Source organism: Dama dama, chromosome X, assembly GCF_033118175.1.
Source record: "Dama dama isolate Ldn47 chromosome X, ASM3311817v1, whole genome shotgun sequence".
Lineage (NCBI taxonomy): Eukaryota > Metazoa > Chordata > Mammalia > Artiodactyla > Cervidae > Dama > Dama dama.
The window spans coordinates 159,852,287-159,879,471 of NC_083714.1; the positions used below are offsets into that span (position 1 = coordinate 159,852,287).

The 27,185-nt window shown below is 47.5% G+C and overlaps 1 protein-coding gene across 1 annotated transcript in view; it reads left to right on the forward strand.

The window, feature by feature from the left end:
* The window catches only part of ANOS1 (anosmin 1), a 201,784-nt gene that overhangs the window by 148,086 nt on the left and 26,513 nt on the right, over positions 1 to 27,185 (forward strand). The window contains exons 5-8 of the mRNA XM_061137060.1: positions 981 to 1,165; positions 7,262 to 7,391; positions 16,221 to 16,426; positions 19,252 to 19,396. Of these exons, the coding sequence (XP_060993043.1) occupies positions 981 to 1,165; positions 7,262 to 7,391; positions 16,221 to 16,426; positions 19,252 to 19,396 (666 nt within the window). The remainder of the gene's footprint in view (positions 1 to 980; positions 1,166 to 7,261; positions 7,392 to 16,220; positions 16,427 to 19,251; positions 19,397 to 27,185) is intronic.

Below are 27,185 nucleotides of genomic sequence, written 5' to 3' on the forward strand. Positions count from 1 at the left end.
ACATGTGCACTCAGTTGTGTCCGACTCTCTGCGATCCCATGGACTGATCCCATGGACTGTAGCCCACCAGGCTCCTCTGTCCATGGGATTCTCCAGGCAAGAATGCTGGAGTGGTTTGCCATGCCCTCCTCCAGGGGATCCACCCGACCTAGAGATCAAACCAGGGTCTCCCGTGTCTCCTGCATTGCAGACAGCTTCTTTACCGCTTGAGCCATCAGGGAAACCCGTTTATGTAACAAGTCAAGACCTAATTCCACCTGTTCACTTATGCGTTAGAAAATGGGAATTCTATCAGCTTTTCATTACAAACCAAATTGGATTAAACAGAAGGACTCCGGGCGCATAGAAAATGTTAGGTATTTCTCTTCCCCTTACAAAAGGTTTCGTCTGCCCATTTATCAAGTTTTAACCCTAGCAGGAATGTTTTCTAACACTGCCATCTATAAAGTTCTTGCACTTTTTTTTTTTTATTTGAAAGAATGCACATAAAAGAACTGCTCTCAAGGCTATGGGCTTCTTCCCTGGTGACTCAGATGGTGAAGAATCTGCCTGCAGTGCAGGAAACCTGGGTTCAATCCCTGGTTCAAGAAGATCCCCTGGAGAAGGGAATGACAACCCACTCCAGTATTCTTGCCTGGAGAATCCCATGGACGGAGAAGCTTGGCAGGCTACCATTCTTGGGGGTCACAAAGAGTCAGACACAGCTAAGTGACTCACACTCGAGGTTACCGGGGAGACAAAACCTTGTTGAGGATCAAGAATCGATTTAGACCCTCGAAAACAGCGGGAACGCAAAACTGAACTTGGCATCATATGATTTCAGATTGAACCCCTGATAGGGAGACGCTGCTGTTACGAAAGGAAACAGACGGCCCTTTGTTGTGAGATGAGTTTCGTCTCCGCTTGAGCTCTCCTTCCTCAGCGTTCGCCGCGGTCCGCGTCGCACGCAGGCTGTGGTGACTGGCGTGGTTCTATTTCAGGTGTCCCCCTGAAGCCCAGGAAGGAGTTGAGGTTCACGGAACTGCAGTCTGGGCAGCTGGAGGTCAAGTGGTCCTCGAAGTTCAACGTGTCCATTGAGCCCGTGATCTACGTGGTGCAGAGAAGGTGGAATTACGGGATCCATCCCAGTGAGGACGACGCCACGCCGTGGCAGACCGTGGCACAGGTGAGTGTTCCGTGGGCAGATCTGTTTGTCCGACTCTGTGCGACCCCGTGGACTGCAGCCTTCCAGGCTCCTCTGTCCGTGCAATTCTCCAGGCAAGAATCCCGGAGTGGGTTGTCCTTTCCTCCTCCAGGGGATCTTCCCAACCCAGGGATTGAACCTGGGTCTCCTGATGTCACCCTTGAGGTGACATCTCCCACACACCTACACAGAGGAGGTTAACATCCTGTGGCTTGCTCAAAATCGCCTGAGCGTGCAAGTCACTTAAACTGGTGTGTATACACCTCACCTCCACCCCGCATCCTGTGGGGTGAAAGATAGGAGTGTATTAACCACAAGAAAGTTGGCTCCATGTGCTCACAATGCATGATGAGTGAGTGAGTGAAGTCGCTCAGTCATGTCCGACTCTTTGCGACCCCTATGGACTGTAGCCTACCAGGCTCCTCTGTCCCATGGGGTTTTCCAGGCAAGATCACTGCAGTGGGTTGCCATTTCCTTCTCCAGAAGATCTTCCCGACCCAGGGATTGAGCCCGGCTCACCCGCATTGTATGCAGACGCTTTACCGTCTGAACCACCAGAGAAGTCCCAGTGCATGGTGGAAGGACATAATTCTCCGTTTCAGAAGATCCATGTACTTATTCGTGGCTGTGCTGAGTCCCTGTTAGTACATTCGGGCTTCCTCTCATTGCCGCAAACGGAGGTTCCTCTTCATTGTGGTGTGAGGGCTTCTCATTGCCGTGGCTTCTAGAATGTGGGCTCTAGAATTCAGGCTCAGAAGTTGTGGCCCACGGACTTCCTTGCTCTGAGGACTGTGGGATCTCCCCAGAACAGGGATCCAAGTGGTGTCCCATGCATTGCAAGGCGGGTTCTTAAAGCACTGGACCATCAGGGAAGCCATTTTCCGATGAATGTTCACATTTATTTCCCCCAAGAACTGCACGCTTTTAAGCCTTGAGACACATGCAGAACCCACTAGACTGAGGGAAACGCAAGCACCCGTAGGACTCGTTAACCCGCCATGAGATCATCTTGACGTCTTCTCCCGTGTTGCTCCTGAAACATTGTTGCTGAACCATGAAAAGACACTGGGATTCTTGGCCTCCGGAGGAGAAGAATTCAAATCTGGGGCCAGAGACAAGGCTTGATCGCTCAGAGCTTTTGTGTAATAAAGTTTTTTAAAGTATAAAAGAGACAAAGTGTCTAACATAGACATCAGAAGGGGGGCAGAAAGAGTGCCCCCTTACTAGTGTTAGCAATGGAGTTACATACTTTTTAATTACTTATTACAGTGAATCAAAAGAATGCCTGCAGGTTGTCAAGACCTTACCAGACCCACCCCATAATTTACATTTTAAGATAACAGGATTAGCCAGAAGGTATTTTTTTCCCCAGAAACTGTCCTCAAGCTGGATACATTATTGTTACATAATCCTAAGGAATGTAGAGGAAAAAAAGTTTGTCCTTTCCTCCTCTTTGAGAATTCTAGACCCCTCTCTCCTTGGGGACCCCCAGACTTCTTATCAACCTGCCTAGGAATTGACTCTCTCACTCCCACATTTAAGCTTTCATTCCGCACAGGACTTGAGTGGCTGAAGGCAGAGTCCTGTCACCAAACTGCTTGGTGGGGAGCAGCGGGCGGGTCTTGAATCTTCCCTGAGTGGTTCCTTCTCCTTCCTCTTGGTCAGCTCCCCAACAAATGGGCCACCAGACAGCACCCCTCCTGGGGGTCATCTGGCCAGTGCTGAGGAAAGAATCAGTGATCAGTATGAAACCGCTTCATGCTTTTCAACAAGTAAACATGCCTTCTCCACATGTAGGTCTCTAAGGAAATCTCTGCTGATGTGTGTAAGACTGTCTTTCTCCAAGGACAAGATTCCCTTGATTTTTTTTTCTTCAGTACACGTAAACTACAGTTTGATACTCAGGTGTTTGAAAGAAAAATGTAATCCCTTTTTCATCAGTAGTGTCTCAGAGAGGATAAACACGAGAGTAGAGACCTCAAAAGCAGTGAGAAATGTGATGTTAAAACAATTATATTTTTTAAAAATTGGAGGATAATGTGCAATGTTGTGTCAGCTTCTGCCGAACAACAAAGTGAATCCATCACATGTCTACGATATCCCTTCCTTCTTGACCCTTCCACCCGCCTCTTCCGCCCCTCTAGGTCATCGCAGAGAACCGGGCTAAGCTCCCTGTGTTACACGGCAAGTTCCTGCTAACTTCCTATTTCTCATATAAAGTAGTGCATATGGTCAGTGCTATTCGTGTGTATAGTCAGTGCTACTTGCTGAATTTGTCCCACTCACTCCTTCCCCTTCTGTGTCCACACATCCATTCTCTATAGGTTCTCTGTCTCTCTTTCTTCCCTGCAAATAGGTCCATCAGTGCCCTTTTGTGAGGTTCCATGTATATGCACCGATATTTGGCATTTATTTTTTTCTCTTTCTGCCGTATTCGACTCTGTAGCACAGGCTCTCGGCGCACCCACCTCATTACAACTGACTCAGGTTCAGTCCTTTTTTATGGCTGAGTAATATTCCATTGTGTATATGTACCACATCCAAAAGAAACATCTTCAATTAGGAGGAAAAAAAAGAACTGGTCAGAAATATTTGGTAATTTTATTCCATATCTATCTTGTTAAAAAACCTTTTGCTTTAACAAAACATAAAGATGTTCAGAACACAGCCTAAAATTATGTTTGGTTTATGTGGCATTCTCCCCTAAATGGTGCTACAGTGATCACTTGTAGAATTTCCAAATTACAAATTTGAAGATTTATGAAAGTAACTGATGACAAGACTTTCTCTTTCATATTCTCTTTCTTGGAGAGAGGAAAGACCTTGCTCTATCATTTTTATTATTATTGCTGTTTCCAGTGGTTAGTGCCACACGAAATGCTTCCTTTGTGTGTCTGCAGAGCATGCCGACTTTAGTTCGTTAAACTGGAGGCTGAAACTAGACAAAGAAGTCAATGGAAATGTTGTCTCAAATTCAGCCAGATAAGGTAGAAAGGCATACTTAGAAGTCACGCTCTTCCTTTTTAAAAAAAAAAATTATTTTTTATTTTAAATTAATTTACTTTAATTGGAGGCTAATTACTGTACACTATTGTGGTGATTTTTGCCATACACTGACATGAATCAGCCACGAGTGTACATGTGTCCCCCATCCTGAAACCCCCACCCAGCTCCCTCCCCACCCCATCCCTCTGGGTCATCCCAGAGCACCGGCTTTGAGTGCCCTGCTTCATGCATTGAACTTGCACTGATCATCTATTTCACATACAGTAATATACATGTTCCAATTCTGTTCTTTCAAACCATCCCACCCTGGCCTTCTGGGCATACACACTGAGGAAACCAGAATTGAAAGAGACACGTGTACCCCAGTGTTCATCGCAACACTGTTTGCAGTAGCTAGGACATGGAAGCAACCCAGATGTCCATCGTCAAACGAATGGATAAGAAAGCTGTGGTACATATTCACAATGGAATATTACTCAGCTTATAAAAAAGAATGTGTTTGAGTCAGTTCTAATGAGGTGGATGAAACTGGAGCCCATTATACAGAGTGAAATTAGTCAGAAAGAAAAACACCCACACAGTATATTAACGTACATATATGGAATTTAGAAAGATGGTAATGACAACCCTGTTTATTTATTTTAATCACGGAAATGCTTAGCTTCTTTTGATGTTGAAGAACACGTGGCAGTCCTTTTCAGTAACTCATCACAAGCTGAGGTTTAGGAGGGTTTCAATTCCGTTCTGTTACCCAGTTTCATTCACGGAGTGTCACGTTGAGCTCATTTGGCACTAGGCCTAGATGACCCACAAAACTCAGACATTTATTCCTTGGAGTTGATAGCTTATGGTGAACGATGTTGGATTCACGATCTCCGAAGAAGAAGACTTAGCTTAGGGACCAGGGACCAGGCTTTACCACTCAAGAGCTTTTCTGTAGCAGAGTTTTATTAAAGTGACCAAAGGGACAGGGGAAGCTTCTGACAAAGACATCAGAAGCAGGACAGAGAGTGCCCCCCTCGCTAGTGTTAGCAAGGGAGCATATGCTTTTTAAATTAGTTATGACAATAAATCAAAAGAATGTCTCAAGGTTGTAAAAATTTTACCGTACCCACTCCCACAATTTACATTTTAGGATAAGAGGATCAGAACTTAACAACAGAAAGATCCTACCAGACCCATTCCCATAATATACATTCTCAGTTCAGTTCAGTTCAGTTGTTCAGTCGTGTCCGACTCTTTCAACCCCATGGACTGCAGCACCCCAGGCCTCCCTGCCTGTCACCAACTCCCAGAGATTACTCAAATTCATGTCCATGGAGTCTGTGATGCCATCCAACCATCTCATCTTCTGTCGTCCCCTTCTCCTCCTTCCTTCAATCTTTCCCAGCATCAGGGTCTTTTCCAATGAGTCAGCTCTTTGCATCAGGTGGCCACAGTACTGGAGTTTCAGCTTCAGCATCAGTCCTTCCAATGAATATTCAGGACTGATCTCCTTGAGGATGGACTGGTTGGATCTCCTTGCAGTCCAAGGGATTCTCAAGAGTCTTCAAAACCACAGTTCAAAAGCATCAATTCTTCAGTGCTCAGCTTTCTTTATGGTCCAACTCTCACATCCATACATGACTACTGGAATATAATCCTTAGTATATATAATCCTTAGTATAGAGTTTAAACTGAGTTGTTTGTTGTGTAATCATCAGTTCCAGGCTTAAAGGGAAAAAAAAAGTTTTATGTGGCTAAGACTAAGCAATGTAGAGGAAAAAAAAGATGTTTGCCCTTTCCTCCTCCTTGAGAATTCCAGATCCCTATCTCCTCCTCGAGAACCCCAGACCCCTCTCTCCTCGGGGACCCCTGGACTTCTTATCCACCTGCCTAGGAAGTGACTCTCTCAGCGTCATGGCCAAGTGCTCAGGTCTTCCCTAGGACACTGTTGGAAGTGGGCCTGTCGCCCTGTCTGAGATCTCGGGACTTAATCAGAGGGAGAGCAAGCCCTATCGATGTGGCCCTGTGTCCAGTTTTCTATATATAAAGATATATTCATACAGCGACACCTGATGGCTCAGCAGTAAAGGACCCACCTGCCAATGCAGCAGACTCAAGTTTGATCCCTGGGTCGGGAAGATCCCCTGGAGGAGGGCATGGCAACCCACTGAAGTGTTCTTGCCTGGAGAATCCCATGGACAGAGGAGCCTGGTGGGCTACAGTCTGGGGTTGCAAAGAGTCAGACAAACTTAGTGAGTAAACCACCTCCACATAGTAACACACCTCACCCTTCAGGAACATGAATCTATGCGCATCTTACATGATTAACTCAAGCTAAAAAAAGAAAAGAAAAGAAAAAGCCTTGAGTTGCCATGTAGTTTCAGAATGTAAGTGTGTGAGTTCACATACCTACTTCCAGATTTATCTTTGGTGTGAAAGTATGAGGCATTTTCCTTCTGTCATCTACAGATGATTGCATGTTCTCAGTAATGTAATGATCGCTTCATATATTTATTCATTCATGAAGTGAAGCGACAGTCACTCAGTCGTGGCCAACTCTCTGCAACCCCACAGACTGTAGCCCACCAGGTTCCTCTATCCATGGGATTCTCCAGGCAAGAATGCTGGAGTGGGTTGCCATTTCCCTTCTCCAGGGGATCTTCCTGACCCAGAGATCGAAACTGGGTCACCCGCATTGCAGACAGATTCTTGACCTTCTGACCCACAGGGGAAGCCCTTTATTCATTCGTATGTATACTTCATTAATGAAAACCCTCCAATGCGGTATATAGCCACCAGAGGTAAAAACCAGCCCGTGCATTTACCATGAGACTTTGACTTCCACAGAGCCGTCAGAGTCATTGGGAATAAATACCTGTGAGTGGCATGGAGCCGCTGGAACCTCCCCTGGAAATTCCTTGATCCCGACAGCCCTCCCTGGAACTCAGCAGGGTCGCCCGTCCTCACCCAGAAGGGCAGGGGGAGAGCAGGACTGTAGAGTCCGCAGACGAGTTGAGCGTGTGTTTACAAAGCAGACGCAGCGGGCTCATCAGGGTAACAGGCTTCTGTGTGCCTCTTCCCTCTCAGACCACGGACGAGCGGGTGCAGCTGACGGACGTCCGGCCCAGCAGATGGTACCAGTTCCGTGTGGCGGCCGTCAACGTGCACGGGACCCGAGGCTTCACCGCCCCCAGCAAGCACTTCCGCTCCTCCAAAGGTCAGTGGTGCTTGCCGCCCACCCACCCACCTCGCGATGGAGGGGAAATCCATGGAGTCTCCAGGCTGGTACGGGTGTGTTTAGCCAGCACGTGGCTTTGCAGTGCTGAGTGAATGGGACCAGATGCCTCTGAAGGAGCCGCAGGAATTCACGGCTAGGAGGATCCCTGGGTCTTGACTTCTGCGAGGCTCCGGAAACTGTCATCACGATGATGTTTTCTCAGCTTTCGTGTCTGCCACATCAGACGGTGCAGGTCTCTTGAAACCAGTGGCTCCGCTGAGTGTGCATTCCCCTCCTGTTTCACACCAGGCAGAGTTTAAATGCGTCCTGAGGCACTTTATCGTGGCTATCACTTTCTTCCCTTCTCATTTCGCTGATGTTCTAAAACCTCTGTAAGTGTGATGAATACTCACTGTTTTCCATTTGTGGTTGGTTTAGTCTGGGATAGTGCAAGGACATGATTGGACTGGATATTAAGAATAGCTCTGTGTTTATTTCTCCAGCTGTGTTGGACGTTCTGAATTAATGATACAGCTGCGTGGCTAATCAGCCAGGTCCATTTTCATGGAAGAAGGTTAGTGAGGTTATTCACTTACTAATCAGCAGTTATCGTCCTCGACAGGAGGTCATTCAGGCTCATTTTAGGCAGGCATTGTGATGTTAATAAATAATGTGAGGTGCGTAACATCAGTCTTTCAAGATGGGAAGGTTTGCACTGTCTGCTATAAGTTGCAGTTCCTTTCCATTTTGGATGTCTAGGTGGCTCAGTGGTAAAGGACCTGCCAGCCAATGCAGAAGACGCAGGTTTGATCCCTGGGTCAGAAAGATCCCCTGGAGGAGGAAATGGCAACCCACTGCAGTATTCTTGCCTGGAGAATCCCATGGACAGAGGAGCCTGGTGGGCTGCAGTCCATGGGGTAGCAAAAGAGTCAGACGCGACTGAGCCCATACACCCTCTTATGTTTCAGCTAGTCTGTCTATATCTCGCTAGAATAATACTGCCACGCCTTTATCGAGATAATTCCAGGTCTCAAGTGGAAGATTTGCAGCCAAAATAATTTAAATATTTGGATGCCATTCCAGTGTTTATTGTAGACTTTTTTTTGTTTTTAATTGACTGCACTAGGTCTGAGTTGTGCCAGGCGGACCCTTCAGTCTTAATTGCATGTGGGGGTCCAGTTCCCTGACCAGGAATTGAACCCGGGCCCCCTGAACCGGGCGTGCGGAGTCTTAGCCATTGGACCACCAGGGGAAGTCCCCTGTCTTGTAGGTTTTTTTTTTAACTCTTCCTTTTAAAAAGCCCCGTTAAGAATGGTATATCCCGCACACCCCTCTCCGAGGTGGAAACACTGAGCAAGCCGGAAAGAGACCTAACAGAGACGTGAGACCTTTCTCGAATCAGGACTGTCTCCCTGTGGTGTGACGATCGAGAGAGGCCGTGTGAATAGTCAGCGGTGGGTTCAGAGGCGAGGATCTGCACGGGGCTCTGGAAGTCTGGGCCTTGACTTTCCCAGTTCACACGTGGTCCAGGCGTGCTGTCGTCACACCGTGTTCCCACTGGCCCCGTTGCCTGCTTGTGGTCTGGCGATCTCAGATGCTCGTGCACGCACGAGGCAGTGGTGCGCAGTCTCGGCACGCACGGGACGGATCCCCTTTGGAGCTGGGCGGGACCTGAGCAGAGGTGCCATGACCATGACCGTGGCTGCCAACCTCCAAAGAGGCACATGTTCCGGGGAGACAGCAGGGTCATGTCGCCCCAGCCCTTCCTGCGTATCTGAGCACTGCTCGGGTCTCGGATTAGCCCTCTGTCCGTCAGTTGAAATGGGCTTTCGCTGAATGAAGGTGCGCCGTTTGGGCAGTCCCCGCACTCACCGTTAAATCGTTCTATTTCTTGGTTTTACAAACGCGCCCAGCATTCAGCATTGCAGAATGCACGTCTGAAGCAAAAAACACACGCCTGGAATTCGTGGTAGGTTCCCGTGTCGTCACTGAAGACGCATCACAGAATGATGGGACCCTCACAGACCCACTAAGCAGCTGAAGCTGATTCTTCCAGGATGCGGCTAAGGGTTGTGGTTGTTGCTCAGTCACTAGGTCATGTCCAGCTCTTTGCGACTCCATGGACTGCAGCACGCCAGGCCTCCCTGTCCATCACCATCTCCTAGTGTTTGCTCAAACTCATGTCCATCGCATCAGTGATGCCATGCAACCATCCCATCCTCTGTCATCCCCTTCTTCTCCCGCCTTCGATCTTTCCCAGCATCGGGGTCTTTTCTAATGAGTCGGCTCCTCACATCGAGGGGCCAAAGTATTGAAGCTTCAGCTTCCGCATCAGTCCTTCCGATGAATAATCAGGGTTGATTTCCTTTAGGATGGACTGGTTGGATCTCCTTGCAGTCCAAGGGACTCTCAAGAGTCTTCTCCAGCACCACAGTTTGAAAGCATCAGTTCTTTAGGTTCCACATGTAAGTGATATTATATGAAGCTTGTCTTCAGAAGTATGATCATTTAAAGGTCTCTTTGTTGCCATTTGCACACTGGTTTTCTGTGCAAATGTGGAGGTGGGTTTCTTTATGTAAACACTAGCATTGTTGGGACACCTTGAGGTGCCTGGCTCACAGTAGGTGATGGCCTTTCTCCCCGGGCAGGACAGAGCAAGGGCTCCTTTCTCAAGGGATTTCATGTCAGTGTGATGATAGACCTGCATTTCTCCAGGGGTGACAAGTGATTTCATTTGGCATGTTCCACATCGTAGGCACTAGGTTGTTCCAACATTGTGCCTGTTACTTTTTACTCGTGGAATTAACTACGAAAGGTTCAGAGAGGAAACCGTAAATCTTTCTTCTGAAATCCAAGTGTTCCATCTTCCTTTGCCAAAAGCACTACACAGAGTTGTTAATAAAAGGAACTGTTTTCAAGGCTGAATTTGGAGAGTCCTGCTAAATACTGAATGTATCTTGCCCTGGAAATCACACAAATAGTAAAAGGAGCTAACATGGCCTTCCTCTTCCATTTATCTCTGAGGGTGTGTTTGCTTCCTGCCCCATGAGATGTGTTCCTGTAGATGACTGGGAAGCTTATAAAGAGCGAGTGGATGAGGCAGAAAGAGAAGTGGGATGGGGGGAAATGCTCTCATTTAAGCCTCAAGGAAGTTCTCATCTTGTGATGTGACTCTGGCCCTCTCACACTACATTCCCAAACAACTGAATGAAACTCTGATCCTCAGTTTCCTCATCTGTAAAATGGGAACACGATGCCAACATTTCAAAAACAAACTACAGCCATATGTTCATTAGAAATAAGCACCACTTATGAGACCTGGGTTTGATCCCTAGTTTGGGAACATCCCTTGGAGAAGGAAATGGCAGCCCACTCCAGTGTCCTTGCCTGGAGAATCCCATGGACAGAGGAGCCTGGAGGGCTGCAGTCCATGGGGTTGCAAAGAATTGGACACAACTGAACAACTAACACTTTTATGTCCAGTTCCAAGAGACTAAATGGTGTCATTGCTTTAGAAAGACTGACTCGGGGTTGGCACTGTGTGGCCCGTGGTCCATGTTTGGCCTGCTACTTGTTTCTGCAAATAGCGTTTCATTAGCACAGAGCCACGCTCATTTGTTGCCATATTGTCAAGCTTTGTGGTTGTTGTTCAGTCATTCAGTCATGTCCAACTGTTTGCGGCCCCATGGACTGCAGCATGCCAGGCTTCCCTGTCCTTCACTGTTTCTTGGACTTTGCTCAAACTCATGTCCGTTGCGTCATGATGCCATCCAACCATCTCATTCTCTGTCACTCCCTTCTCCTGCCTTCAATCTTTCCCAGCATCGGGGTCTTTTTTAATGAGTCTATGGCTGCTTTTTTTAAAAAAGCACTTTTTAGTTTGTATTGGGGTATAGCTTATTAACAATATTGTGATAGTTTCAGGTGGACAATAAAGAGACTCAGCCATACATGCACATGTATCCATTCTGCCCCAAACTCCCCTCCCATCCCGGCTGCCACATGACATTGAGCAGAGTTCCCCGTGCTGTCCAGCAGGTCCTTGCTGGTTCTCCATGTTAAATACAGCCGTGTGTCCATGTCCATCCCAGACTCCCTGACTATCCCTTCTCCCATCCTTCCCCCCTGGTGACCATAAGGTTATTATAGAGTAATAAATACAGACATGCAGGGGTATGAGAGTCTTAGCCCCTCTGTCTCCCCTCCCTGTCTTTCTCACTTCTGACTGCCACCAGTTACGTGAATGACCTCAGGCAGGTCACTTCACCAGTTCAACCCTGCGGATCTAAAGGTTGAACGATCCTTACCAGTTCAGAAAAAAAAAAAAAAAAGATCAGAGAAGTAGCTTGTAGAATCCTTTAAGTCTTTATCATAATGTGGCATCAGCTATATGCACATAATTGTTTCCCACAGACTTCCAACTGCATTTCAAAGTTTTCGTATAATCCAAACATATGTAAATTGAAAGAAAACATCTTGTACATCTCAACAACGTGAATATACTTCATTTCACAATGTAGGGAACCACTTCACAAGGCCATGGATGGCTGCAGTGTGGACATTTGTTGGGACTGATTGAAATCCTTCAGCTTAGAAGGGACAGACAGACTCTCATCTGAAGTCTTCCGTGACTAAACAGATAAATGAAAAGCTGGTTTACAGAGACTGATTGGGACTGATAAACAGACCACCTCTGCTATTTCTTCTTGGCTCTGTAATTTTAAAGTGATTATTTGGGGGCGGCGGAGGGCGGGGAGGAAGAGATTGGAGTGTCTTATCTTCGTTATGGGAATATGCCATCTTGGTATTCTGAACACTGAATTGGGCCTTATGTTTAAGAGAATGTGAAAGTGAACGAGTTAGTCACTCAGTCATGTCTGACTCTTTGTGACCCCTGTGGACTGTAGCCCACCAGGCTCCTCTGTCCATGGGATTCTCCGGGCAAGAATACTGCGGTGGGTTGCCATTCCCTTCTCCAGGCAGATATTCCTTACCCAGGGATTGGAGACCTGGGTCTCCTGCATTGCAGGCAGATTCTTCCTTGTTTGAGCCTCCAGGGAAGAAGCTTTGAGCCAAATACTATTCATTCCTTTACTTAAAGGCATAATTTCCTAATGCCATTTCATCAATTCTGTTGTTTCATGTTTCACAAACTAGGTGATGCTATCCTGGACTATTGCAGTCACATGTAAGGCATGAGATGTTTTTCTAGGGCAGTGAGTAATGATAGAATGAATGAAGTAGATTAAGGAAATGATGAAATACCACCAGTTGACTTTCCTAAACTGGGAATTCTCTTTAGAAATGTAGATGATTCTGCACTTTTGCTGTGAACTTCGAATTTCTGGAAGCGTTAACTGTGTATTTTCAGCACATAGGCATCCAGGTGCATCGTTGAGAATGTGAATGGCTGTGATTATCTTTACACGTTTTAATTTTTCTTTTGCTTCGAAGCGGTGATGAGCTTGAAGACCAACTTCCCCTGAGAAGGGTCTGCAGTGACCTGCTGTAGGTTCACGATTGAATCACGCCACAGATTTGGTTCTAAGGGCCTCAGAGAACAAGAAGCCAGGAGGAAACTGTGGTGGTGTTCCGCTAGTGAGAAGAGGGGAAAATATATAATGGACTTGAATAGTGAGACATCTGGTCGACTCGCAGTAGGTGAACAGTCAGGTCAGGGCTCCCTGGGGGAAGGCGTTGAGACTCAACAACCATTGGAAGAGCCTCAGTAGCTCCTGGTTTCATCTCCAGGAAGTAACCTGGGAACCAGCACGGCCAGAGCAGCAGGAGGAGCAGGGACAGGAAAGCAGAATCAGGACGTTATATGTGGCAGGAACGCACAGGGCTTTGGGGAGGCTGCCATCTCTTTGGCGGGGGATTGGGGGGGCGGGTGAGAGCTCCTGAACTTGTGTCAAGAAGACTCACCAGCTGGGACTTCCCTGGTGGTCCAGTAGCTAAGAGTCTGTGTTCCCAATACACGGGGCCCATGTTCAATCCCCGCTCAGGGAACTGGGTCCCACCTGCCACAGCTATGAGTTCCCATGTCCCAACTAAAGATACCACATGCCAGAATGAAGACCCGGCGTGGCCAAAGAAATACAAATAAATTTAAAAACAAAATAAATGAGACGTAAACAGAAATAAAAGAATACTGGAGTGGGTAGCCATTCCCTTCTCCACGGGATCTTCCTGACCCGGGGATCGAACCCAGGTCTCCCGCATTGCAGGCAGATTCTTTAGTGTCTGAGCCAGCAGGGAAGCCCAAGAATATTGGAGCGGGTAAGCCTATCCCTTCTCCAGTTCAATTCCCAACCCAGGAATTGAACCGGGGTCTCCTGCATTGCAGGATTCTTTACCAGCTGAGCTACCAGGGAAGCCAAATAAATAAAAATAAATAAATAAAAAATTATTCACCAGCTGCCATACCGAGAAAGGCTCAGACAGGCCTTCTCAATAATCAGGAAAGAGGAAGTTGTCTTGGGCCCGGGGTGTTATACTGGTAGAGACAATGGGAGTTCAGACAGACTCTACAGTATTGATATGCCCACGGGAGCTGTTCAATGAGAGCTCGGGAAGGATACAGCCTGGAAGTTTGGGGCAGGAGCCGTGTGAAGGAGGAATGTGCATTTCCTGAGATGGGGTGTCTGTGGTGGGGAGTAGGGACTGGAGGGACTGAGACTCTGGTGTTGGCAGTTTCCCCACTGGCTCAGTGGTAAAGAATCTGTCTGCCCAGGCAGGAGACATACGTTCGATCCCTGGGTCAGGAAGATTCCCCTGGAGAAGGACATGGCAACCCACTCCAGTATTCTAGCCTCGAGAATCCCATGGACAGAGGAGCCTGGCGGGCTGCAGTCCATGGTGTTGCAGAGAGTCAGACACGGCTCAGTGTCTAAACAACAACAACAGTTATTTTATATAAAACTATATTTCACATGAATATATTTCTGGGCCCTCCCAGGACTCCCTGAAATGGCATTATCTCAGTATATGTCTTGGGCCCTCCCGGAGGGTTCCTAATGTTGATTGTTTGAGAACCACTTGGTCAAAAATACCATGTAATGTGCTTTGGATCAGTAGCCTAGAAAAGCAATTACAAAACTTAAAAAAATAATAATAATAATCCAGCAAACCTCCAGAACTTAGCTATCTTTCAGGAAAGCAATAGATTTAAGAAAATAATAATTCATGTCTCCATCATTCCAAAAATGCAAAGCATCCTGAGAATTAAAACATGAGTATTTCCCTCCTGTCTTCTTCATTTATATCGAGTTAGCTTCTTTGCACCTCTGATATAGATGGTGTTAGAACTATTGGGCAGGCGTCTTGAAGCGAAACCATCTACAAGTCCTTTGTGGTGAGTGGCATCTATATTTGCTCAGTTTCTGGCCTTCCCAGGTGGCGCTAGTGGCAAAGAACCCACCTGTCAATGCAGGAGACACAAGCGACTCGGGTTTGATCCCTGGGCCTGGAAGATCCCCTGGAGAAGGAAAAGGCTACCCACTCCAGTATCCTTGCCTGGAGAATCCCATGGACAGAGGAGCCTGGCGGGCTACAGTCCATGGGGTCACAAAGAGTCGGACATGACTGAAGTGACTGAGATGTACACGCACGTGGCAAAAAATGAGGGAAGGACCCCCCATTTCACACACACTTAGTCATCCTCGTGCACCTATCTCAAACGGAGATTTGTCGGGGTAGCGGGGGAGTTGTTCCAGGACCTGGTCTCTCTTGACAGCTGAGAAGGTCTGGGTTTATGCAACAAACGAGAAACGGTGAAATGACAAACATGTTAGCCGTCTGTCATCCCATTTGTAATGTGGATTAAACAAAAAAAATGGTTTGTTTTTGCTGATGTGTCCATGTGGCTCTTAACTTTGGACTAAAGGATGTTAAGCTCCAGGTCCAGTCGGATGAAAACTTATTTGTGTGAGCTGGCCCTGGATGGCTGTTTTTTTCTTTTCAGAATTTTCAAAGGTATTTATTTCACCATTGCTGATGTGTTTAATGTCACCCAACCTGAAAAGAATTTGACTCTGTTTTATAGAATTTTGTCAATTTCAGGACAGTGAAAATTTGGCAGGGTTGTAGTGGTGTGAAGCCACCTGGATTACAAACATGGTCCAAAGGCATATGTCTTATCATTCAGTGGGCTTCCCTGATAGCTCATTTGGTAAAAAAAAAAAAAAAAACCACCTGAAACGCAGGAGACCCTGGTCCAGTCCCTGTGTTTGGAAGATTCCCCTGGAGAGGGAAAAGGCTACCCACTCTGGCCTGGAGAATATGGGGTTGCAAAGAGTTGGACACAACTGAGTGACTTTCACTACTGTTGTGTAGACTGTATTTCAGTTTGAGGCTTAAAAAGTGGTTCTTAATGCTGGGAAAGATTGAAGGCAGGAGGAGAAGGGGATGACAGAGGATGAGATGCTTGGATGGCATCATCGACTCAATGGACATGAATCTGGGTAAACTCCGGGAGTTGGTGATGGACAGGGAGGCCTGGCGTGCTGTGGTCCATGAGGTTGCAAAGAGTCAGACACGACTGAGCGACTGAACTGAACCGAAGTGCTTGTTTTCAGCTATCCTACATGTAAAGGGCAGTGTTCCTGCGTTGACCCTGCGGTCATTACATGTGCAGAAATGGTGCTTCCGTGGCAGTTGTTCAGTCACTCAGTCGTGTCCGACTCTCTGTGACCCCATGGACGGGCAGCACGCCAGGCCCAGGCCCCTGTCCTCCGCCGTCTCCCAGAGTTTGCTCAAACTCCTGTCCGTGGAGCCGATGGTGCTTTCGTGGTCATCCTCAACACCGAACTCTGTCTCCTGCGATTTCAGATCCGTCCGCACCCCCGGCCCCAGCCAACCTCCGGCTGGCGAACTCCACCGTCCACAGTGACGGAAGCGTGGCCGTGACCATCGCGTGGGATGTCCCCGAGGAACCAGACATCCCGGTGCACCACTACAAAGTCTTCTGGAGCTGGACGGTCAGCGGCAAGTCCCTTGTGCCGACCAAGAAGAAGAGGAGGAAGACCACAGACGGGGTAAGTGCTCGTTCCGGGGAGGGGGCCCAGCGTCTCATGGAGGGGTTGAACTCAAGGCATCCAGTTTAGGAACAGCCTCTGGTGAGCCCAGAAGAGGGGTGGATGAGGGACGAATTTCCATCTTTTTCCACTGACCGAGGAGGGTCAGCGATCAGAGGACCACACTGGCCATTCAGCCTGGGACATTTTAGGTTGAGAACGCTTGAATGTCATCTGTTGACTTACTCATATCCAAAGGGCCGGCACAAACTCCAGAAATCAAAGGAACTGGAATGATGTCCATCTTACCTGTCTAGTCACTGAAAATGGTACAGTTCAAAATATCCTTGACATTGAGGTTTGCTTTTTGTTTTTTTTTAAGTGATCCTTCTGAATGGGGGAGTTAAAGTTCGTACCTTTTGTGTTGTATATTGCAAGGTGCTCCCATCTGTTATGTCATTGCTGGAGCTGGAGACAGTTTACAAGATGTACGTTTGACAATATATGTTTCTCACTGATTAAAAGGACGTGGGATGGCTCATTGTCCACATACCAAGAAACCGAAACATTTCATGCAATGAGATCTCCATAACACTGAACACTTTGCATTGTGTGACATGCTTAATTGTATAAAAACATGTCCTTTTAGTACACACTCCTTTATCTTGTTCTTATAAAACGTAAATGAACAACTTCCCCTCTAATTTATAAGGTTGAATTCCATAAATTATTGTTGAAAAGTGCTTTAAAAAGATAGCAAGTTTTTTAAAAAATGAACATTCTAGTATCTGTGCCATGGAGGATTGTCAAACATGTCTCTACCCGTCCATCTCACTGATAACCAGTTGCGATGCTGTTTGGGTTTATTTGTCAGAAACTTTCTGACAGTTCCATGTTTTATTTCATGGCACTCTGCAACAAGCGATAACTGATAATGGGTGCTCATCTCATAGAAAGTGCTGAAAGAGATAAAGGTGGGAAATCACAGAAAGGGCAATCAGAATGTGACATGATAAAATATATGCATGTATAGTGTACGTATAGTCCATGTATAGTGTATATAAGGAGAAGGCAATGGCAACCCTCTCCAGTACTCTTGCCTGGAGAATCCCATGGATGGAGGAGCCTGGTAGGCTGCGGTCCATGGGGTTGCTAAGAGTCGGACACGACTGACTTGACTTAGCAGCAGCAGCAGCAGTGTATATATAGTACACGGGGTATCAGGTGGCCCCTAGACTAAAAGGAGATTGTGTGTGGGGGTGTGTGTGTATTTTGTGCATCTGTGGGATGTGTGTGTGTATGTATGTATTTTGTGCATCTGCAGGATGTGTGTGTGTATGTTTGCATTTTGTGCATCTGCGGGATGTATGTGTGTATGTGTGTATTTTGTGCATCTATGGGATGTGTGTGTGTTTTTTGTACATCTGTGGGATGTGTGTGTGTATGTATCATGTGCCGTTTGCAGAGTATATGTGTTTCCTCACCATTGCAGGGTATGCCTGTGTATTCTCTACCATTTGCAAGATGTGTGTGTCTGTGTGTGTGTCCTGTGATCCTGGAAGGTGTGTGTGTGTTTCCCGTATCACTTGCAGGATATCTCTGTGTGTGTGTGTGTGTGAATCCTGTGCCTTTTGCAGGATGTTTGTGCGTGTGTGTGTGAGTGCCATTTGCAAGATGTGTGTCTGTGTGTATTTTGTGCTATTTGCTGTGTGTGTGTGTGTCTTCAGCCATTTGTGGGGTGTGTGTGTTTGTGTTTGTGTATTCTATGCCATTTGTAGGATATGTGTGTGTGTGTGTGTGTGTGTATTTTATGCCAGTTCTAGGATTGCGTATGTGTTTGAACCGTGTGCCTGGCAGGATATGTTGGTGTGCGTGTATCCTGGGCCTTCTGCAGGATGGGCGTGTGTGTGTGTATCCTGTGCCTTTCATGGGATGTGTGTGTGTGGGTATTCTGTGCCGTTTGCCGGATGCATGTATATGTGTGTGTGTCGTGTGCGATTTGTGGGATGTGTGTGTACATGTACCCTGTGTCGTTTGCATGGTGCATGTGTGTGTGTCCTGTTGCATTTGCCGTGTGTGTTCCTCCACAGGGACTCAAACCCTGGCCCCAACCCTGAAACCGTCGAATCCTAGCCAGCGGACCACCACGGAACTGCCCGTGTACTACCTTTCGGCAAATGTTTGCATTCTAAGACCACTGGCTTCTTTCTCTTTAATTCCCAGTTCTTGTAAGGGACCTTATTATCATACCCGCAAGCCATGAGAATGTGCTTTAAAAAGCACTCTTGCAGGTTGATTTTTCTTAACGACTTTCGGTGGAAATTTTCTCATAGAAGACGGAGGATCCGTATCAGGGAGATACAGTTCCCATGTTGGGGAATGTCAGTTCGCTGGGTCTTTCCACGCGTGTGCTGACGAGAGCCTCTGCTAGTCTGTTATAAAGGGCTCTCGTTGTGTCTGCCGGCTGCTGTCCAGGAAGGAGTGAGGGACACACACGCACACACACACACACACACATACATCCTGCCAGTGGCACACGATTCACACACACATACAGTCCTAGAACTCTCTGGGAGTGAGTTATTCACCCTCACGTGACTGCAGAGCGTCCGATAATGGGATTAGTGACACAGTTGTCCAAAAAAAAAGAAAAAGATGCTTTTGCGTGACGTTTACTTGGATCCACGGGACGACTAGCTCTGCTAAAGATGTAGCAGGTTCTGTGATGTGAGTCTGGACGGAGGTCAGGTGGGAGCGGGCGGGCTCCCCGAGGACCCGGGACCTCTGGCGGGAGGCCCAGGGTGCGGGCGGCTTGTGACGCAGTCTCGTCTCCCCTCCGCCTGCAGTCTCAGAACTCGGTGACCCTGGAGCCGCTGCAGCTGGGCTGCGACTACGCCGTGGAGCTGCAAGCCGTCGCGTACTGGGGCCAGACGCGCCTCAAGAGCGCCAAGGTGTCCCTGCGGTTCACGTCTGCGCACGCCGCCCACAACAGTGAGTGTGCACGGCTCCGTCCCCTCACTTCCCGTCTTCACCAGGCAGGTCTTCCTACCAGCCCGCGTGCGACTGTGTCCTGTGAACCAGCACTTGTGCACGTGTGACCTTGGCATCTTGCTCGCCATCTTTGTCTATTTCGCGTGCAGTGTTCTGGTGTCGTAATAGAAACTTTGGAAGGAAAGGTGTCTCATCCTAGCATATGCTAATACTGACATGATTCGGGGTCCTTATTCTAATGGAAACTTCAGAAGGAAAGGTGTCTCATCCTAGCAGATGCTGATACTGACATGATTCGGGGTCCTTATTCTAATGGAAACTTCAGAAGGAAAGGTGTCTCATCCTAGCAGATGCTAATACTGACATGATTCGGGGTCCTTATTCTAATGGAAACTTCAGAAGGAAAGGTGTCTCACTGTAGCAGATGCTGATACTGACATGATTCAGGGTCCTTATTCTAATGGAAACTTCAGAAGAAAAGGTGTCTCATCCTAGCAGATGCTAATACTGACATGATTCGGGGTCCTTATTCTAATGGAAACTTCAGAAGGAAAGGTGTCTCATCCTAGCAGATGCTAATACTGACATGATTCGGGGTCCTTATTCTAATGGAAACTTCAGAAGGAAAGGTGTCTCACTGTAGCAGATGCTGATACTGACATGATTCAGGGTCCTTATTCTAATGGAAACTTCAGAAGAAAAGGTGTCTCATCCTAGCAGATGCTGATATTTACGTGATTCAGGGTCCTTATTCTAATGGAAACTTTGGAAGGAAAGGTGTCTCATCATGGCAGATGCCAATATTGACATGATTCGGAGTCTTTATTCTAATGGAAACTTCAGAAGAAAAGGTGTCTCATCCTAGCAGATGCCAATATTAACATGAATCTGGCTCCGTATGCAAATGTATCCTTATTTTTTATAGTTTTTTTTTTTTTAATGTGTCTGTGCTGGGTCTTTGTAGGTGTGAGGCCTTTTCTCTAGTAGCGGCAAGCAGGGAGTATTGTCTAGTTAAGGTGCAGGGGCTTCTCATTGTGCTGGCTTCTTGTTGCAGACCGTGGGTTCTAGGGGACACGGGCTCACTAGTTGTGATACATGGGCTTAGCATGGAATCACGACGTGTGGGATCTTCCCGGACTGGGGAGCAAACCCGTGTCTCCTGCTTTGGCAGGCGGATTCTTTGACCACTGAGCCGCCAGGGAAGCCCTGCCTCGGAGCTTTCTGTATGACTTCTATCTGTTTCATAGATAGTTGTGGTGTCACAATGGAAACTTACGAAGGTGTCTCATTCCAGCAAACGCTTGTGTTCACACAATCGGGTCTTCACGCACATGTGTACTGCTCTTCGAGGAGGATCCTTGTAGCTAAACTCTCAGAAACTGTTGATTCCCTCCTCAAATGCAACTTGCATTTGAGGCTTTTAACCCCTTGTTTTGTGTGTGGGTTTCAAACTGTGGTAACAATTCCGGCAGAAGGCTACCCAGTACCGCACTGGGAGCAGTGACCACGTCACCCCACGCCCACGTCCTAGGCGCCGGTGTTACCAAGCTCGTCTATGACCATGAACTTAGTACAGAGAGAGGAAGGGCGTACAAGACCCTCGTCTCTGAGCCAGATGTTGGGTGGTGTGGTGTCTCTGACTTTTGCCGGCAGCTGGGGAGTGGCGGGCAGGGCCGTGGGGAGGTTCCTGGGGCCGGGCTGATGGAAGGCCAGCCCGGGAGAGGCCACAGGCATCTCTGCAAGTGTTGCTGCCCCAGACTCACAGGGTCTGCCTTTTGTCATGGCTCTGGGCGTCGGTCCGACCAGGATGGTGTGACAAAGCGTCTAGAATTTAGGAAAGAGTAGGTTGAAGCTGAAACTCCAGTACTTTGGCCACCTGATGCGAAGAGCTGACTCACTGGAAAAGACCCTGATGCTGGGAAAGATTGAGGGTGGGAGGAGAAGGGGACGACAGAGGATGAGATGGTTGGATGGCGTCACCGACTCAATGGACATGAGTTTGGGTAAACTCCAGGAGTTGGTGATGAACAGGGAAGCCTGGCATGCTTCGGTTCATGGGGTTGCAAAGAGTCGGACACGACTGAATGACTTAACTGAACTGAACTGAGGCTGGCTCCTCTAAGTTAGATGCAGGGATTGTCCATAACCATCTTCCTTGAGCTTGCGTGCATGCTCAGTCATGTCCAACTCTGTGACCCCCATGGGCTCCTCTGTCCGTGGGATTCTCCAGACAAGGATGCTGGAGTGGGTTGCAATTTCCTTCTCCAGGGGATCTTCCCGACCCAGGGATGGAACCTGTGTCTCCTGCATTGGCAGGCGGATGCTTTAACCACTGACTGAACCACTTGGGTAGCCCTAATTATCTTGTACCACTTAGAAGATAATGGGGTCCAAAGGAGCAGGTCCACTTGAAACGGTGTTTTCCAAAAGAGTTCTCGAGACAAGAGCTTCCCACCTATCTCAGAAATGGTCCTTTGGGAGATTAAATGGATTTGAAAAGTCCACTATTTCTGTGTGTAAGTCTGGGTACCCTACAACTTTTATGTAAAAATTCTCATGGAAACATTTCTGAACATTTAATAACTTCATTGATTTTTTTAAAGAAGTTTTTTTTTAATTGAAGTGTAGTTGATTTACAACGTTGTGGCTATTTTCTGCTGTACGGCAAAGTCATTGCAGTTATATATATATATGCACATTTTAGAAAGTATATTCTTTGCCATGATGCTTTATCACAGGATATGGAATATAGTTTCCTGCGATACCAGTAGGACCTTGTTGCTTATCCATTCTCCATATCAAAGCTCACATCTGCTAACCCCAACCTCCCACTCCATCCTTCCCCATCACCTGCCCCCTTGGTAATCACCAGTCTGTTCTCAATGTCTGTGAGTCTGTTTCTGCTTCATAGGTAAGTTCATTACTGTCATATTTTAGATTCCACAAGCAAGGAATATCATACAGTATTCGTCTTTCCCTGTCAGACTTATTTCACTTGTATGATCATCGCTAGGTCCATCCATGTCACTGCAAACAGCATTGGTTCATTCTTTTTCATGGCTGAGTAATATTCCACTGTCTGTATGTACTGCATCTTCTTTATCCATTCCTGTGTTGATGGGCCTTTGGGCTGTTTCACATGTGTTGGCTGTTGTGAATGCAATGTGTTGGCTGCAATGAATGTAGAGGTGCATGTACCTTTTTGGATTATACTTTTATCTGGAGACATGCCCAGGAATGGGGTAGCTGGATCATATGATAGTTCTACTTTCAGTTTTTTTTAGGAACTTCCATACTGTACCATAGTGGCTGTACCCACCATTCACTAATTTCTTTAAATGCAGTCCTACATTCATTCATCCAGTATTCCTGGGCTTCCCTGGTGGCCCAGCTGGTAAAGAATCTGCCTACAACGCGGGAGACCTGGGTTCGATCCCTGGGTTGGGAAGATTCCCCTGGAGAAGGGAAAGGCTACCCACTCCAGTATTCTTGGGCTTCCCTGGTGGCCCCGCTGGTAAAGAACCCACCTGCAATGCAGGAGACCTGGGTTCAATCCCTGGATTGGGAAGATCCCCTGGAGAAGGGGAAGGCTACTCACTCCAGTATTCTGGCCTGGAGAATTCCGTGCACTGTGTAGCCCATGGGGTCGCAAAGAGTTGGACACGACTGAGCAGCTTGCACACTTTAATTAATTCATCAAACTGTGTCTAACTGTGGGAATAGTTACTATATTATACTATCACAGATTGCACTAGAGTATAAACAAATATGTCATATACATAGCAAAAAGTATATATTTAAATGAGTATATATACTATATAGAGTATGTGTATGTGTACGTTATACAGTCTGTATGTACTATGTATTTCTATGTATTCTATGTAATAGTGTGTCTTCATGTATTCACAGGAACTCACGCACATGTTACCGCATTAGACACACTTGATGTCGGCCTTCCGAGAGCCCAGTGTGGAGCCTGTAAACGCGTGGCTAGGATAACAGAGAGACTAGCCCATGGTGCAGAGAGCTGCAGGGGAATTGTGGAGGCAGACAGACTGATGTGGCGGTAGGCACTGAGCCTGCCAGCCTTCTCCCGGGCCCTGCAGTGCGGGTGCTCCATGGAGCACCGGTCATCACACCGCACGCGTGCAGTGCTGGAATAGAGCGCTGTGTGTGCAGAGAACCAGCGTGGGGATGGGAGGTGGGCGGGGAACAAAGCAGGGGGAAGCACTCCCCGCCCTTGGAGACTGCGGTCAGTCCTGTGGGTGTCCTGCCGTCCGTGTGCCGAGGCCACCCTGGGCCCCCCGACCTGACACCCGCCCCCAACCCCGAAACCAGAGCTGTATGTTGGGCTGCCTGCCCAGCACTGCCGCTGGGACGGCTGACAGGTTCTTGAACTGGAACGTCCTCCAAACCACGCTTTTCCCGTCTTCTTACCCCTGTTTGTCTGCATGGCCCTCCTGACCCCTCCCCACCCACCCAGAGCACCTGTCTCTCAGCCCTTCTGTTCGAGCCTGAGGTCAGCAGAGGGCGTTTTTCATGCCTCAGTTTACCTCTCTCCAGAAATCCAGTTCATTAGGAATCAAAGTCCCCTGGTCTCCTAATGTCACCTGCGACGTGGGGCCCTGTCCAGTTCTTGCCCTTGTCCAGGTCATTGCCACTTTCCTTATACAATTCATCTCCTAATTCTTATTGGTTTCCAGCCTTTCTTCCATATCTCTCTTATAGATGACTGTCAGAGGAGTCTCTAGAAAACAGTATCCAGCATCACAGACTTCTTCTCAAGACTGTCACGTATTCCTGTCTTCACTCCTGCCCAGATCGCATGCTTTCCTGTTTCCCCAACTTATCACTCCCCGATTTCTCCTCAAACCAAAATGCTGTAAACGTCTGATTCTCCTGAGACTATAGTTTTTCTTCTACCAGTGGTGGGCATTTCTGTCTTCTGCAAAGTAAGCTGGCCTTTTGGTGTCTTTCCGGTTTTCCCAATAAACAGCCGTCCTTCCCCCTTAGAGGCTGGTACGGCTGTGATCCATGAGGGGGCCATATGAGTCCCATAATTTAATACGTGTTTCTGCCCACAACCAGGAATACCATGGACAGAGGAGCCTGGTGGGCTACAGTCCAGTTCAGTTCAGTCGCTCAGTCGTGTCCGACTCTTTGCAACCCCATGAACCGCAGCACGCCAGGCCTCCCTGTCCATCACCAACTCCCGGAGTCCATCCAAACCCATGTCTATTGAGTCAGTGATGCCATCCAACCATCTCATCCTCTGTCGTCCCCTTCTCTTCCTGCCCCCAATCCCTCCCAGCATCAGGGTCTTTTCCAATGAGTCAACTCTTCACATGAGGTGGCCAAAGTATTGGAGTTTCAGCTTCAGCATCAGTCCTTCCAATGAACACCCAGGACTGATCTCCTTTAGGATGGACTGGTTGGATCTCCTTGCAGTCCAAGGGACTCTAAAGAGTCTTCTCCAACACCACAGTTCAAAAGCATCAATTCTTCGGTGCTCAGCTTTCTTTATAGTCCAACTCTCACATCCATACATGACCACTGGGAAAACCATAGCCTTGACTAGATGGACCATTGTTGGCAAAGTAATGTCTCTGCTTTTTAATATACTGTCTAGGTTTGTCATAACTTTTGGCTACAGACCATTGGGGTCGCAAAGAGTTGGACACGACTGAGCACGTGTGTACTGTTTCACCTAACCAAGACAGAGATCTGATACTTAACCTACCAAAGGCCACTTTATTCTAGGATTAGCTGATTCCTGTCAGAAGGATCAGAACAATAAAAATAAAAAAATAAGTGATACTGCAAAGTGCCTGTCATAATACATGTTACTTGGGTTTCAGGGTGGCCTCCAGCAGACACTGTCTTTACACAGGATTAGGCAGGACACAGCTGAGTATGTGTCAGGACATGCTTTGTAACCCAATGTTGATGTATAATCCCATAAACACTAATGTGCGCCTGTGACAGGAACACAATGTGTTTTCATCATGAACCAACCAGAAGTAAAGACTCATTACAACTTTCCAGTTTAAGCAAGGGAAATTATATTTTATAGGAAGCAGTGCTGTAAATGTCAGCATATAAATTACTTTTTGAATGCTGTTTTTCCAGGCCTGCAGGCTACTAGGTGTTTTAATGATAAATGTTTCTATGAAAGCAAAGCCTGCATGTTCACACAGTTTTATAAAAGGGTCCCTTGAAGGAAAGAAAGACATAATACTGTCTTTAATGGAATCATAACTTGCTCTCTTGGGAGGCAGGAGGAACATTTCTGGGGGTGACAGATTCCAAGTGCTTGATGTAGTTGCCTCATGGAGCTGGAAGAATATTCCAGCTCTGCAAAATAAAAATGGGGCAGAGAGAAAAGTCTCCCAGTCTTGGTAAAGTTCATCTTAACTTTGACATCCGGAGAAACGGCCTAGTCACTCACTTCTCTTTAACTTTCAGAACTATTAAAGAGTATAAATCAGGCCTCATACACTTTCAGGATGTGGAAAAATGACTTTTATATTCCATTTTTGTTTCCTGCTGGAAGTGGAGGACACGCCCAGAGGGAGGGATGTTCCCCCAGGGCTGAGGTGAGACTGTGTGTCCTCTGTGTGTGGGCGTGCCCCCGGTGTGGGCGTGTCCCCCGGTGTGGGGGCGTGTCCTCTGGGACATGTGCTCTCTGTGTGGGCGTGTCCTCTGTGGGGGGGGGCGTGTCCCCAGTGTGGGGGCGTGTCCTCTGGGACATGTGCTCTCTGTGTGGGCGTGTCCTCTGTGGGGGGGGGCGTGTCCCCAGTGTGGGGGCGTGTCCTCTGCGATATGTGCTCTCTGTGGGGCGTGTCCTCTGTGTGTGGGCGTGCCCCCGGTGTGGGCGTGTCCCCCGGTGTGGGGGCGTGTCCTCTGGGACATGTGCTCTCTGTGTGGGCGTGTCCTCTGTGGGGGGGGCGTGTCCCCAGTGTGGGGGCGTGTCCTCTGCGATATGTGCTCTCTGTGGGGCGTGTCCTCTGTGTGTGGGGCGTGTCCACGCATGTTCACATTGGAATCATTCAGTAAAGCAGCAGACACTCAGTGCTGAGATATATACGCTTTTTCACATCCATAGTGAAAACTAAGGATTTCTATGGGATATAACAGGCCGAAGGAGGACAATATTCACAGAGAGGTTAAACAACCGTCTAGACTGTCTTGGTTATCTGCCAGTGAATTCTTAACACGACAGGTTATTAAAGGAATTAGATGCATAAGTGAGCTTGTAAAAAATTTAAGATTTGTGAAAAATCTTAAACCTTCTACAAAAGCTTTTTATTGGACTACAGTTGACTTTACAGCGTTGGCGTTAGTTTCTGCTATACATGCATATCCCCTCTTTTTAGATGCCTTCTCATATAGACCATTACAGAGCATTGCGTAGAGTTCTTCGTGGTATAGAGCAGGTTCTCCTTCAGTTCAGTTCAGTCGCTCAGTCGTGTCCAATTCTCTGGGACCCCACGGACTGTAGCATGCCAGGCCTCCCTGTCCATCACCAACTCCCGGAGCTTGCTCAAACTCATGTCCATCGAGTCAGTGATGCCATCCAACCATCTCATCCTCTGTCGTCCCCTTCTCCTCCCGCCTTCCATCTTTCCCAGCATCGGGGTCTTTTCCAATGAGTCAGGTTCTCAGTAGTTTACTGTATGTATGTAAATTTCTATCTCCCAGTTCATCCCACCCCACTCTTAACCACCTTTGTATCCCTGAGTGTGTTCTCTACGTCTGTGTCTCTCTTTCTGCTTTGCAAATAGGTTCA